Source organism: Cetorhinus maximus, chromosome 4 (assembly GCF_964194155.1).
Source record: "Cetorhinus maximus chromosome 4, sCetMax3.hap1.1, whole genome shotgun sequence".
NCBI lineage: Eukaryota > Metazoa > Chordata > Chondrichthyes > Lamniformes > Cetorhinidae > Cetorhinus > Cetorhinus maximus.
Window position 1 is genome coordinate 156,106,032 of NC_135882.1, and position 15,222 is coordinate 156,121,253.

At 41.7% G+C, this 15,222-nt stretch overlaps 1 protein-coding gene across 6 annotated transcripts in view; it reads left to right on the forward strand.

The window, feature by feature from the left end:
• LOC144679973 (focal adhesion kinase 1) overlaps positions 1–15,222 on the forward strand; it is a 531,813-nt gene that overhangs the window by 359,983 nt on the left and 156,608 nt on the right. For 4 of the 6 annotated variants that reach the window (XM_078540999.1, XM_078540997.1, XM_078540998.1 and 1 more), the window contains one exon: positions 6,689–6,706. The exons of the other annotated variants lie outside the window; for them this stretch is intronic. In XM_078540999.1, the coding sequence (XP_078397125.1) occupies positions 6,689–6,706 (18 nt within the window). The remainder of the gene's footprint in view (positions 1–6,688; positions 6,707–15,222) is intronic. 6 annotated transcript variants of the gene reach the window in all.

The window sequence follows — 15,222 nt, forward strand, 5'->3', positions numbered from 1 at the left end:
AGGCAGGGCTTCCATCCATCTCCAAGAGGAAGCCCTGCCTCATACTAACTAAAGGCTGATGTCTGATAAGTTCAAGTGGGGCAAGGCGGCCAAGTGGGGTGAGCTCACCCCAAAATTCAGGCTGCGGGGAGCCTGTCCTCATCCTATAATCCAGCCCCACATTTCTTCACATTATGTTCCTTTTGCCATGTTCTTGCCCATTCACCTAACTTGCCTATGTCCCTTTTACAGCCTTTTTGCATCCTTCTCGCAGTTTGCTTTCTACCTAACTTTGTATTATCAACCAGCTTGGATACCTTCATCTAACCCATAAGTATAGATTGGAAATAACTGATTCTTCTGGTAACCTACTACTTATTACAGCCTGCTAATCCAAAAATAACCTAATTATTCCTACTCTATTTTCTGTCCCTTAACCAATGTTCAATCCATGCTAATATATTACCCCCAATCCTCTGAGCCTGAATTTTGTGTTGTACCCTCTTAGGGAAGATTATGATTGCAGAGATTGGGAAGGGGAAGGAAAGAGTGATGAACATGGATGGACAGAGATCAGGAAAGGACTAATATAAATGTTTTGTTTCAGGCAAAAATCCACTTAAAAATAGAAAAGAATAATCAAAATTTATAGCTGCTAGATGTATAAATGGAACATTGAAGAGAAAAAATTTATTGGAATATGTTTTACTGAAGTGGCTGTAAGGAAGGGAGTGAAGAAATAGTCTATTGGTAGTACAGAACTTGAGTATTGCTGAAAAAGATTCATGCTGTCAAAGTTTTTGCCTTGCACTCATCAGAGCAGATTCAAGAGTGCCAAATTTCAAAGGGAACAACAATTTATACTGCATGAGATTCAGCATCCCTTTTCTTGCATCTAACCTGATTGAGTGCAAGACGAATAGCTTTGACAGCATGTCTTTTTTCAGTAATAGTGAAGATCTAGCTTTGGATACAGTTGTTCGCAACTATGAGTGGCTGCTTACCGGTAAAGGACAGCACTGTTGAAGTGAAAATATACATCTCAAGCTAAAGGCCATGAAAGTAATTCTGTGTTTTTGTTGCTTAATGTCTTTGAAGCAGCTCTTAATGACGTTTGAAAACTTTGGTCATTTCATAAAAGTTTAAGATTTCTTTGTTCAATGAATTTCCAGCTTGAAAATATTTTGTATTTCATCATGATCTCCAATCTTTCCTTTTATTCATGTCACCACTGAAGGAATGAATCATTGGCAGCCCAGAGTTAAAAAAGCCAGACGCTTTCTCCCCTTCATCCTCTGCTCTCATCATACACCCAAGGGTACTGGATTGTTGTTTAACTTCATGAAAAATCTAGACCATTGCCTTGATGAATTTAATTGTAGTCTGCAGTCTAACACCTCAGCTTTGTGATTGAGATTGCACTAGTCTTTAAACAGCACTTCTATTTGTAGTGTTTATGCAAATTATTATTTGGCGTTTGTACCTTATAACCTGTCTGATCAACCAGCGCTATTCATCCAATAAAATTGAATGCGATGTTTTTATTGAAAGGTGATTTATATAAAGGGATGCATTTTTTTCTATAGATGGATGGCCTAAACAGTTATTTACGAATGTTTGTCTAGTTTCCAAAAACTGAACTTTACTGTTGGTGGTTACTGATAAATGCTAAGGAGAAATCTTAAAACAGAAAAAGAATATGTCTTCTTGCAATAGAGAAGACTAAATAATTATATGACCAGTGTCATCAGAAACATGGAGATATGTAGTGCAGGAATGTTAAATCACCTTCAAGTAACATATATTTGCTTGTTTTGCAATTGCTTACAGTTGATGGCCTGGTAGTACAACTAGCAATAATATCAATAATATAATATTTTGATAACAAAATTCTGAAAATACTCAGCAGGCCAGACAGCATCTGTTGAAATAGGAACAGAGTTAATGTCTCAGGTCGATGGCATGGAGGTGGGGTGTTTATTTATTCCCTTCTCTCCTTCCAAGGCCCCAAAATCCCATCCAGGAGAAACAGCAATTTATTTATACTCTTACAGTTTGGTATACTGTACTCACAATGTAATCCCCTCTGCACAAGGAGACCAAACTCAAATTGAGTGACTACTTTGTGCAGCATCTCTATTCAGTTCAAGTATAACCCTGAGCTTCCTGTCACCTATTTTAATTCCCCATTCCACTCCAACCTGATCTCTCTCTGTCCTTGGCCTCCTACATTGTTCCAATGAAACTCAACATAAGCACAAGGAACAGTAGCTCATCAACAACAGCAAAACTTTTTATGTTAAAGGAAGCATATAAATATAAGATGTCCCAAGGCCCTAAGGTGATATTGGGTCAAATGATATAATGCTTAGTCAAAGATGTCAGTTTAGGAGTGTCTTAAAGGAGGAAAGTGAGGTAGAGAGGTCTAGGAAGGATATTCCAGAACTTGTGACTTAGGCACAACCGCCACTGGTGGAGCGATTAAAATCCGGATGCATAAGAGGCCAGAATTAGAGGAGCGCAGGTATCTCGAATGGTTATGGGGCTGGAAGAGATTACAGAGACGGAGGGGCGAGGCCCCAAAGGGATTTGAAAACAAGGATGAGATTTTTAAAACTAAGTCAATGTAGGTCAGCGAACACATGGCAATAGAGGAACGGGACTTAGCGTGAGTTAAGACATGGCCACAGAGTTTTGGATGACCTCATGCTTACAGAAGGTAGAATGTGGGAGACCAGCCAGGAATGTGTTGAAATAGTCAAGTCTAGAGGCAACGAATTTTGGAATCATGGTTTCAGCAGCATAGAGTGAAGTTGGGCGATGTTACGGATGTGGAAATAAGCAGTTTTTGTTTGGCACGAATATGAGGTCCAGAAGTGCATCTCATCAAATGTGATATCAGGGTGCAAACCGACTAGCCTTAGATTGTTGTCAGGGAGAGGGACGGAGTCGGTTCATCTTTCAGCACTTTACAGCCCCCTGGACTCAACATTGAGTGTAACAATTTCAGATCGTATCCTTTGCCCCCATTTTCTATTATTTTTTCTGTTTGTGTTTTCTTTGGTTTTCTTTTCAGATAGCAGCTGTCGGTGATGGTTCTGCTTGTCCCTTTACATCGCCTCTAGACCCATCTTTTGATTCTTTACTTGCCCCTTTACCATCTTCTGCTTTTCACTGCCATCCTTTTTGTCACTTCATCACTCCTGCCTTTCGCTCCATCTCAGACTTCCCTTTTTTGCTTTCTTCTTTGCCTGCCTCAGTACTTGCTTGAAACCTGTCACATCTCTAACCTTTTCCAATTCTGATGAAGGGCATTGATCTGAAACATTAACCTGTTTTTCTTTCCACCTGTGCTGATACACCTACTGAGTATTTCCAGTATTTTCTGCTAATATTTCAGATTTCCTGTAACCACAGCATTTTGATTTAGCTTAACTTCCAACATGCACTTAGTATAATAAAAATTGAAAATACTGGAAAAACTCAGCAGGTCTGGTAGCATCTGTGGAGAGTAAAAAACAGAGTTATCATTTTGAGTTCATATGACTCTTCTTCAGAACTAAAGAGTAGAAATGTGATGGATTTTATACTGTTTAAGATGGGGTGGAGCAGAATAGAAGGCCAGCAATAGGTGGGAGCTCAGAAGAGATTTGAGAAAGATGTCACGGACACAAGACAAAGTGAGTGTTAATGGTCGTGTTAAAGACTAAAGACGGTGCCGATAGTGGCTCAAAGGTAAGATAGCAGAATGTGTTAATAACCGAACAAGGGTCTGTCCTCTGTGAAAGCAAAACATAAGCACAAGTGATGGGATGGCCCTGTGGGGGTGGGGGTGGTTTGAGGGTTTGGGGGGAAAAAAATGGATTAAAAAATGAGTCAAGATGGAGGAGATAGTTCATGATCTGAAGTTGTTGAACTCAATGTTAAGTCCAGAAGGCTATAAAGTGCCTAATCGGAAGATGAGGTGCTGTTACTCCAGTTTGCATTGAGCTTCACTGGAACATTGCAGCAGGCCAAGGACAGACATGTGGGCAGGAGAGCGGGATGGTGTGTTGAAAGTGACAGGGAGGTCTGGGTCATGCTTGCAGACTGAATGAAGGTGTTTCACAAAGTGGTCACCCAGCGTTTAGTCTCCCCAATGTAGAGGAGACCGCATTGGGAGCAGCAAATACAGTGGACCAAATTGAAGGAGGTGGAAGTGAAGTGCTGCTTCATCTGAAAGGAGTGTTTGGGGCCTTGGACGGTGAGGAGGGGGGAAGTAAATCGGCAGGTGTTGCACCTTCTGCGACTGCATGGGAAGGTGTCGTGGGAAAGGGTTGAGGAGCTGAGGGTGATGGAGGAGTGGACCAGGGTGTGACAGAGGGAACGGTTGCTACAGAATGCTGACGGTGTGTGGGGGGGGGGGGGGGTTGCGGTGAGGGGAAGATGTGTTTGGTGGTGGCATCATGCTGGAGCTGGCAGAAAAGGAGTAGGATGATCCTTTGAATGCGGAGGCTGGTGGGGTGGTAAGTGAGAACAAGGGGACCCCTGTCATGGTTCTGGGAGAGAGGGGAAGGGGTGAGGGCAGAGGTGTGGGAGATGGGTCAGATATGGTTGAGGGCCCTGTCAGCCACAGTGGGGGGAAACCCGCGGTTCAGGAAAAACGAAGACATGTCAGAAGCGCAATTTTGGAAGGCAGCATCATCAGAACAGATGTGACGGAGGCGGAGGAACTGGGAGAATGGGATGGAGTCCTTACAAGAAGCGGGGTATGAGGAGTTGTAGTTGAGTTGGTGGGATTGCAATGAATATTAGTGGACAGCCTATCACTAGAAATGGAGACAGAGAGGTCAAGGAAAGGAAGGGAAACGTTGGAGATTGACCATGTGAAGGTGAGAGAGGGGTGGAAATTGGAAGCAAAATCAATAAATTTTTCCAGGTCCAGACAAGAGCATGGAGTGGCACTGATACAATCATTGATGTACCGGAAAAAGAGTTGTGGGAGGGGGCCTGAGTCGGACTGGAACAAGGAATATTCCACATACCCCACAAAAAGGCAGTCATAACTGGGGCCTCTGAGGGTACCCATAGCCACACCTTTTATTTGGAGGAAGTGAGGAGTCCATGCTATCATTGTCAAATCTTTCCTGAGCTCCCATCTATCCCTCACCTTGTATTTTGCTCCACCTCCTCTGAAACAGTATAAAATCCATCACATTTCCACCTCTCTTCAGCTCTGAAGAAGAGTCATATGGACTCAAAACATTAACTCTCCACAGATGCTGCCAGGCCTGCTGGGTTTTTCCAGCATTTTCTGTTTTTATTTCAGATTTCCAGCATCTGCAGTATTTTGCTTTTATTTTAGTGCACTTATGATACTTTGCTTGTCCACTAATACTATATCTTGCATTCACTCTGCTTTTTCAGCTATAAATTGTTCAATCTCACATTTAGATTCATATTTCCTGGAGGGAATTTGAGAATTTTATATTTAGTGATAAGATCTTTATTGAAAATATGGAATTAAAAATTCTGTATTTAATGCCCCTTTCCATTTTAAGTTGAAAGTAGAGCAAAATGTCATAAAGTGCCAACTGATTTATTACCGTGTTTTTTTTTCTAACCTTTTTTAACTAATGTACTGATACTTTGGAGTTATTTTAGCAATGCTTATTCCTTTCAAACCAAAGCGAGCTCATAGAAACTTGTCAATATTAAAATTATCTTGCTGTACTTTTAAAAAAAAATCATTTTGGATACTCAAACTAATGTGATGACTGGTATGCCCAGTTTTTTTAATATAAGGAATCCACTGAGAGCATTCAACACGTTCTGAATAATTTCCCTACCTCAAGTATAAGGACTTTATGGACAAAATTTTCATGCACTTTGCAAAGTTTCTCAAATGATTATTCCTGATTAAGTGCTTGGTCCAGTTCCTGCTTCAGGCCCTCTCCAAAGATTTTCCAATGCTGCTGTTGGGGTAATCACAGGTTGCACAATAGAAACCCATGGCAACATGCTGCTCAATTTGTTTTTTCCTTTGCATACTTGAGCCCAGATTTTGCTGCTTAGAATGCATCATATTACTTCCCTGAGGGACCTGGCCAACATATTCAGCACACTGCAATTGTTCAACATTTGGGTTTGAATCCAGCCCAAACTAATTGAATGTCCGTTTCCTCTTTCTGCTGCCTTCTGGGTCCCAAGTTATTGGTTTTTGGTTTTGTCATTCTGATGGATGTGAATCCTCAGCATAAAAGCTGGTCAACATGAGTATGAAACATTCTGAGACAGCAAGGTTCGTCTTGCTTTCAAATTTATTGATAGGCAAGGTAGCGATTTACTCTGTATCTGGGCACGCTGTACTTGAAGAAGGAGTGAGTGGTTGATGTTGACAGATGCTGCCAAGTGTGGAAATTGGTTGTGGAAATTGGTTTAATTTCCAGTATTAACATCTTTACTAATTCATCCAAAATTTAAGGATGGGAAAATGAAACATTAAGAGTCTTATTGGATTTATAAAGACTTACTTTTAAACCAACCCTTAAGTCAGTTTTAAATTATTGTAGCCATCACACGGAATTCATATTTTCTTGCATTTTCTGTTCCTTTTGTTCCTGAAAGTTGATTGTTGCCTTTGTTTCTTGCCTCTGATAATAATGCAATGTTTCCACTTTTTTCCCTCCTTGTTTCTCTTCTCTTTCTCTCTTGCTGCCTGGATTCACAGATGAAATTAGTGGGGACGGTAATTGTTATGCTTAAAATTACAAACATTTGAACTTGCTAACAACATTTAATTCATGTTTTAGAAGTTTTTGGTTTTAGTTTAGATATTAGGAACATGTACAGCCCAGCTTTTGCATATGTGTCTCACAGCAGACTATTCTTCAAAAACTTATTTTAAACTAAAAGTCTAGCATATTTACAATCAAAATTTTCATTCTTTGCATGTAAATAAGATGTACTAACTGCTTTCTCAATGTAAGTGCTGCTATCAAAAGAAATGCCACAGTATTGTTTGGATGTTGTTTGCATTAGTTATGTTATTTGCTTGCTGAGTTTCCTTGTACCATATTTTGGGTCAGGAGGACCATTTTTATGTCAGCCTTCTGACAATGCTGCCATTTACTAATGGTGTGTGAGAATGACCTAGGGCAGCCATTCATGCCTTTCCTCTTCCTGAAAGGTGTCTGGTCTTAGCTCAACAGCATTCCATAACAATATTGTTGAAATTGGGACATCATTGATTAGGAAGCTCAATTGTGTGGTCCCTCAAAATACCACCATTAGTGACTTCAGCATGCTGTGCCATCCATGTGAAATTGTGCCTTAATCAAAATTAACACTGGCTATTGGATTATTTCTGACATTGATAAATGACATCTGACTATTATGTGTAATCATGACCATCATGGAATGGAGCTTTAACGCATAGACCTGGTATTTTATTTACTTTAAAATATTTACCAATTTACTTAACTGGGAGGAAGAATGAAATGTCCTCCAATTCTGATTAATTACTGAGCTATGTTAATCAATTTTCTTTGTCAATGAACAGCTATAAATGTAAACCAATCTGGATATGATTAGGTTCAAAGTTTCTAATCTAAAATAAGTTTAAGGTATTAGTTGTAGCTGTAAGTCCGACAGCACCAAAAGTAAATGAATGCAACAAACTTTGCATCGTAGTATTGAGTAATTCAAAGAAATATGGAGGCATGTTTAGTGTTTATTTTTGTCGGATTATGATTGCTTTTGAAGTTCCACAAAATTAATGAAGTAAATAAGGAGGCCGTGGCTACCACAGTGAGTTGCACTCTGCCCTTTTACTTTCATTCCAGCCCAAACTGGTCCAATGCAGGTGGTCTTGGTCTTGGTCTGTTGGGTTTCTAGTGTTATCTGTGATCATTTTTGAAACATAGTTTAAAACTAGGAGGAGTTTATTTTTTAATTCTTTGATGGGATGTGGGATAAAAGCAAGGCCAGCATTTATTGCCCATCCCTAATTGCCCTTGAGAAGGTGGTGGTGAGCCACCTTCTTGAACTGCTGCAGTCTATCTGATGCAAGTACTCCCACAGTGCTGCTGCTGTTGTAGCCACAGTATTTATATGATCTCTACCTTGCAGAGGTTAAGCGCCAACTCTTAGATACTTCTTCCTACCTCCACTGGACCATGACCCCGCCACCAAACATCAAGCTATTGTTTTCAGGGCTGTCACTGACCTCATCTTCTCTGGAGATCTTCCCTCCACAGCTTCCAACCTCATAGTCTCCCAAGCCCACACAACCTGTTTCTACCTCCTTCCCAAAATGCACAAACAGGACTGTCCTGGTAGACCCATCATGTCAGCCTGTTCCTATCTTGACTCCATTTTCTCTTCCCTTGTCCAGTCTCTTCCGACCTACATTCATGATTCCTCTGATGCCCTACATCATATCAACAATTTCTAGTTTCCTGGCCCTAACCGCCTCCTCTTCATTATACCCCCATCACCCAACAGGACAATCTGATGGGTCTCCACTTCTTCCTTGAACAGAGGCCTGAACAATCCCCATCCAGCACCACTCTCCTCCATTTGGCTGAACTTATCCTCTTACTGAACAATTTCTCCTTTAACTTGTCTCACTTTCTCCAAATAAAAGGTGTGGCTATGGGTACCTGCATGGGCCCCAGTTATGCTTGTCTTTTTGTGGGGTATGTGGACATTCATCGTTCCAGTCCTACTCAGCGCCCCCCCCCCCCCGTTTCAAACACCTCAGTATATCGATAATTGTATAGGTGCCACTTCGTGCTCTCATCTGGACCTGGAAAAATGTATCAAATTTACTTCCAATTTCCACCCCTCTCTCACCTTCACATGGTCCATCCCTGACACTTCCCTTCCCTTCCTTGACCTTTCTGTCTCCATGTCTGATGATAGACTGTCTACCAATATTAATTACAAGCCCACCAACTCCCATAGTTACCTCGACTACAGTTCCTCACACCCTGCTTCCTGTAAGGACTCCATCCCATTCTCCTAGTTCCTCCGCCTCTGTCGCATCTTTTCCGATGATGCTACCTTCCAAAATGGCGCTTCTTCCATGTCTTCCATTTTCTTTAACCGAAGTTTCCCCCCGTGGTTTACGGGGCCCTCAACCATGACCGACCCATCTCCCACACCTCTGCCCTCACTCCTTCCCCTCCCTCCCAGAACCATGATAGCGTCCCCCTTGTTCTCACTTTTCACCTCACCAGCCTTCGCATTCAAAGGATCAAGCTCCACCATTTCTACCAACTCCAGCATGATGCAACCACCAAACACATCTTCCCCTCACCCTCCTGTCAGCATTCTGTAGGGACTGCTCCCTCTGTCATACCCTGGTCCACTCCTCCATCACCCCAACTCCTCATCCCCTTCCTGCAGCACCTTCCCATGTAATCGCAGAAGGTGCAACACCTGCCCCTTTACCTCCTACCTCCTTACTGTCCAAGGCCCCAAACACTGCTTTCAGGTGAAGCAGCTCTTCACTTCCACCTCCTTCAATTTGGTCTACTATATTCGCTGCTCCCAATGCAGTCTCCTCTACACTGGGGAGACTAAACGCAGATTGGGTGACCACTTTGTGGAACACCTTCACTCAGTCCGCAAGCATGACCCAGACCTTACTGTCACTTGCCATTTCAACATACCATCATCTTGCTCTCATGTCCACACGTCCATCCTTAGCCTGCTGCAATGTTCCGGTGAAGCCCGTCACAAACTGGAGGGACAGCACCTCACCTTCCTATTAGGCACTTTACAGCCTTCCAGACTTAACATTGAGTTTGACAACTTCAGACCATGGGCTTTCCCCTCCATCTTTGCCCCCTTTTTAATCCAATTTTTAATTATTTATTCATCTTTTTTCTATTTTTTAATTTTTAAAATATTTTTCCCCAACACCCACCCCCCCCAAACAGGGCCATCTGTCACTTGTTTCTATGTTGTGCTTTCTCAGAGTGCTGACCCTTGTTCTAATATTAATATATTCTGCTATTTTACCTTTATGCCACTATCAGCACCTTCTTTAGTCTTCATTACTACCATTAGCACTCCCTTTGTCTTGTGTCCATGACATATTTGTCAAACTCTCCTGAGTTCCTACCTATTCCTGACCCTCTAATTTGCTCCACTGGCCCACAGTATAAAATCCATCACAGTTTTACTTCTCTCCTGAAGAAGGGTCATATAGACCCGGAACGTTAACTCCGTTTCTCTCTCTACAGATGCTGCCAGACCTGCTGAGTTTTTCGAGCATTTTCTGTTTTTATTACAGTATTTATATGGTTGGTCCAGTTAATTTTCTGGTCAATAGTAACCCTCAGGATGTTGATAGTGGGGGGTTCAGTAGTGATCATGCCATTGAATGTCAGGGGGAGATGGTTAGATCCTCTCTAGCGATGGTCATTGCCTGGCACTTGTGTGACAGAAATGTTACCTGACACTTAGCAGCCCAAGCCTGAGTGTTGTGCTGGTCCTGTTACATATTGGCAAGGACTGCTTCAGTATCTGAGGAGTTGTGAATGGTACAGAACATGTCCACTTCTGACCTTACAATGGAAGAAAGGTCATTAATGAAGAAGCAGAGGATGATTGGGCCTTGGACTCTACCTGAGGAACTTCTGCAACAATGCCCTGGGAACTGCGATGATTTACTTCACACAACCACAACCATCTTCCTTTGTGCTAGGTATGACTCCAGCCAGTGGAGAATTTTCCCCCTGATTCCTGTTGACTTCAATTTTGCCAGTGCTTGCCTTGATATCAAAGACAGTGATTATCACCTGCCTTCTTGAGTTCAGCTGTTTTGTCCATGTTTGGGCCAAGGCTGTAATGAGGTCAGGAGCTGAATGGCCCTGGTGGAAAAGTTTGAGCAATCTTGAGCCAGTTCCTCGTCGGCTCAGAGCATAGTACAAAATTGGTTCATGTTTGGCACTAAGTTGGCAATCTCATTCCAGCCAAGATATCATGCAAGATAAGTTGTAAAAATACTGCATTGGGCAAATTTTTCTGAGGCTTATTTTTGGATAGCTTAAGTTTTACTTCACATTTCTCTATGCTTTACCTAACATGTGTTTGCTAACTTCAGGTGCCTAAAAATCATCAGAACATTTGAAAGAATTATGTGACTATGTTCTTTCACAATGTATAATTGTTAGGCACCGAATCATTACAGGCTGTGAATGCTTGAAAAAATGATATTCCATATGTATCAAAGGAGGAATTTAGGGAATAATAAGCAACCTTAATAATAAAATTGTCACAAAAACAGGTTGGACTGCGTAGGTTTAAATATGTTCCCATTAGCAAGGCATATTGCAACAAAATAAGTCAAAACGCTTTTCTATATTGTTTGCAGTCATTAAATCAAAGGGGTTCTCAAACAGTGAGGTGCACCAAAAAGCAGGGTTGTGAGGTCTTGGGAGGTGAGGCCCAGCAAATAGCTGGGAGGCCCAGCAAATAGCTGGGAGGACCAGAGTGCACCATTAACCTGAATGATGCTGGCACCCTGACATTGATACAGTCGCTCCTTCAAATTACTTGAGTCCATATTAATGTTTCTGAGCCCTTCCCCTCATTGGGGCTGAATTTGATAATGTCTGAGAACGGGCCAGGGGATCATGATGCACAACTAACCTCCTCCCATTGAATACAGTGCAGGCTGCAGGCCAACTTCATGCATCCAGCCAGCACTAGCCACGCTGTCAATTGGCTGAATGCATGAGGAGGGCCAATAGCATAGGCTAGCATGACTTAAAACCAGCTTGCCTCTCTTCAAGGGAAGTGCAATGTTGCAAGAACAGATGCCGGTAGTCGTACAGGAATGAAGATTTAGGAAACATTGGAGAATGACACAACATGGGAGAGAGCAGACTGCAAAGTTTTTGGATGCTGCTTTCTGGATGAGATGGAAATGAGGAGAGAGATTCTGTATCTGCAGGGGACCAGGGAGCTCTCCAGACACTGCTCAGAAGGCAGTGGGAGCAGATAGCCATGTAGGTCATTGGCAGGAGTCAAACTCAGAGGATTTGGAAGCAGTTCAAAGACAATCAGTGACATCACACAAGTGGCTCAGGTCAGTAAGTGTATCGTCAAATGCAATATTCTACCAAATTCCTCAATAGCCTCAGATGCAGCTCAATTCATCACACCCCCATCACTCACATACCTATCAATCATGACTCATGTCTGACATTCATCTGCTTCACTGCTCCCAAAACACTTAGCATCGCGGCTCACCCCTATATCTCTCAGCTTGCACACACTGTCAGTTAGCCAATTGCATCACCAAACAGATAGTGAGCCATAAATAAAAACAAAAAACTGCGGATGCTGGAAATCCAAAACAAAAACAGAATTACCTGGAAAAACTCAGCAGGTCTAGCAGCATCGGCGGAGAAGAATAAAGTTGACGTTTCGAGTCCTCATGACCCTTCAACAGAACAGATAGTGAGCCATACTCACTAAAACACTTCTCTTTTGCAGGACAAGATGGTGCACAACCAGAGACAGCAGGAGCTAACTCTGGGACAGTCATGCCTACTTGTCCTAAACCCCATGGAGGAGATGGTGCTGGTCATTATTGGGATAGCTATTGCTGATGCTGTTGCCAGCGGAGTGGTTAAAACCATTGAAGATATCCCTATATCCTGATATTCTATTGTCACCCTGCACTATGGGGAAACCTGCAGTCCTAGCAAAGCTGTGTGCTCACTACATCTAGTTAGCTTTCTTTGAGGATAGAGTCTCAGTGACCTCCTTTACACAACAGTGAATAGGAAACTGCAAGATGTTAGAAATGCCCCCAGCTCCAGTCTAGCAAGAGCCAATGCATAAAATTGCAGTACCAAATGGCAACGTGGTTCTTGCCCTGCACTGAGGTGGTAGATATAAGTGAGGATGTCCTTAGTGAAGTGCCGATGTCTTGCATGTTGGCCTGGATTTTTCAGTGGTAATGGTGTTGAAACTATGAACATTTAGCAACATTACTCCGCAGAAACTGACAGAAACTCTGCGAGCCCATACACTTGAGGAATAACACAGAATTCCAGCTGTTGCTGTCAGTGATGCTATGTTCCTTCATAGGTTGAGGTTGACCAGACTGCAATCCCTAAGCAATCAGTAAACTAATGAAAACTTCCACTTTTGTGCTGTTAGCCTCACTGTAAGAATGCTCGAAAAAGTTGCACTTTATTAAATGAGATGTAACTGCGTTTTTAATGGTGAACTGACTTCATATTTGCTGCTAAATACCCTCACTTGCTCAAAAAAAACTTGTTTTATTTTTGTGGAATGCCTCATTTATCTATGAAATAATATAATATAAATTGCATGTCTTTTTCCTTCAGTTCATTTGTTTTATCTTCTATCTGAGTCCAATCGGTATCATTTATTTTGCTATCAGAAAATTTTTAAGTGCATTTTAATTTCCTGGTTTGCTGTCTGTGAGAATACTTCAATGTGATTGGTTTCTTACTCAGCTTGCTGATATCACTGTTGCTGTACACTTGGAGATCCCTTGAATAGGTAGCAGATTTAAACTGCCTTCAGGAAAGCAGATGCCCATGCTATAGAGATTGCTAGATCTTTGAGGTCATTCTAAAGCACAATTGCTTTGCCGTTGACTGTAAATTGTAGCCCATTGTTCGTGGCTGGGGTTCAAGTAGCAGAGTTGCTCACTGGGTGGATATGGCCTCTTTCTCTCCATCCTCTCTTCGAGCAGCTTGTCCTACTCTGAGGTTCTTTGCCCATTCTCCAAATCATGCTGTATTCCAAGGAAGCAACTGGTTTGTCTAGAAACCTTGAAGTCAGCAGAAAGCGCTTCAGCACCTGGCACACAACTCCTTGTAAATTTTTGCAACTTTAAACAAGTATAGAAAGCACCAAACACTTTTAGAATAAAAATAAAAGCTATAAGAAAGCATCTAGCATCTCCTTTAAGTAGTTGTTGATCCATTTAAATAGAGTTGGTGGGGCTCCTACCTGTTGGCGAACCCTTGTTCAGTTGTGTGAGGTTAAGATATGGATTTAGCTGGGATGTTGAACTACAAAATGGTACCAGTGCTGTCAGATTAGTGTTGCATGCTGGTTGTCATGATCTGCCTGTGCTGCGTACTCCCTGCAACAGTTTATTCTACGCCCGCCATGCCCTCACTAATATGGTGACCATTGTGATTCACCCCAAAACAGTTGCTTATGATGTGGGCACTCTTTTGAAGCTCTTGGGGCACTTATAACTCACGAGACAATAGGCACAAGCAATTCTAATTTCTCTCACATTTTGTTTTGTTCACGCGAATGATGTAGTTCAAGGCTCATGCAAGTGGTTTAGGTGATAAACCTTATTGTAGGAGCATTTATATAATTTTTAAAAATCATGTTGCTACCTGCGATATAGAAACAGTTTCGTACCAACTCGCATTGAATGATTCATCATGACACATGCCGCTGCCATATATCACCGAGTATCCAGGTTAGACATGCAGGCACAATGTTCTAAATTGCCATGCCCAATAGTTATTAATAATTCTTTTCCATTTCTATTTCTATTTATTATTTTGTTTGAACAGTGAGTGTTGAGGTTTCGGGATGAACCATGCAAGGAAATTGAATTAGTATGCATACTGAAAATTACGTGACATTCCATCATTTAATGATCGCCCTTTCCCAGAGGGTCCTTTACTGTGAGATTACTAATTAACTCCGTCAGATTGCACAATACTAGATCGAAAATTGCCTGTTCCTTTGTGGGTTCCTCGACATAATGTTTTTGAATATGAACAGAAAATGCTGGAAATAATCAGTAGGTCTGGCAGCTTTTGTAGAAACAGAATTAAGGTTGTGGGCCTATGAACTGCTACCATCAGTGTTTTTTTGACCTTTGTTGTTTCTTAGCTCCATACATACTGATGATACACCTGATTTTCCATACAGCTTTTATCTCATCCTTTGTTATCAGAGTTACTCTCATTTTCCATTTTGCCTATCTTTTCCAATGGTCAAGACCTGTGGAATATTTATTTCACAGCTTTGGTCTTCCAGCAACCACATCTCAGTAGTGGCTGTTAGATCAAATTTCTGTTTGTGCCATTAATTAACCTATCATGGTATGAATGCTTTGTGCATTGAAATTTAGCACCTTTAATTTTAACTTATTATTTTCCCCTGATGTGACCTTAGTAGCAAATGTTCTTTTTCCTTTCCTTAAGCATCTGCTTGATTTTTTCCAAATCGCTA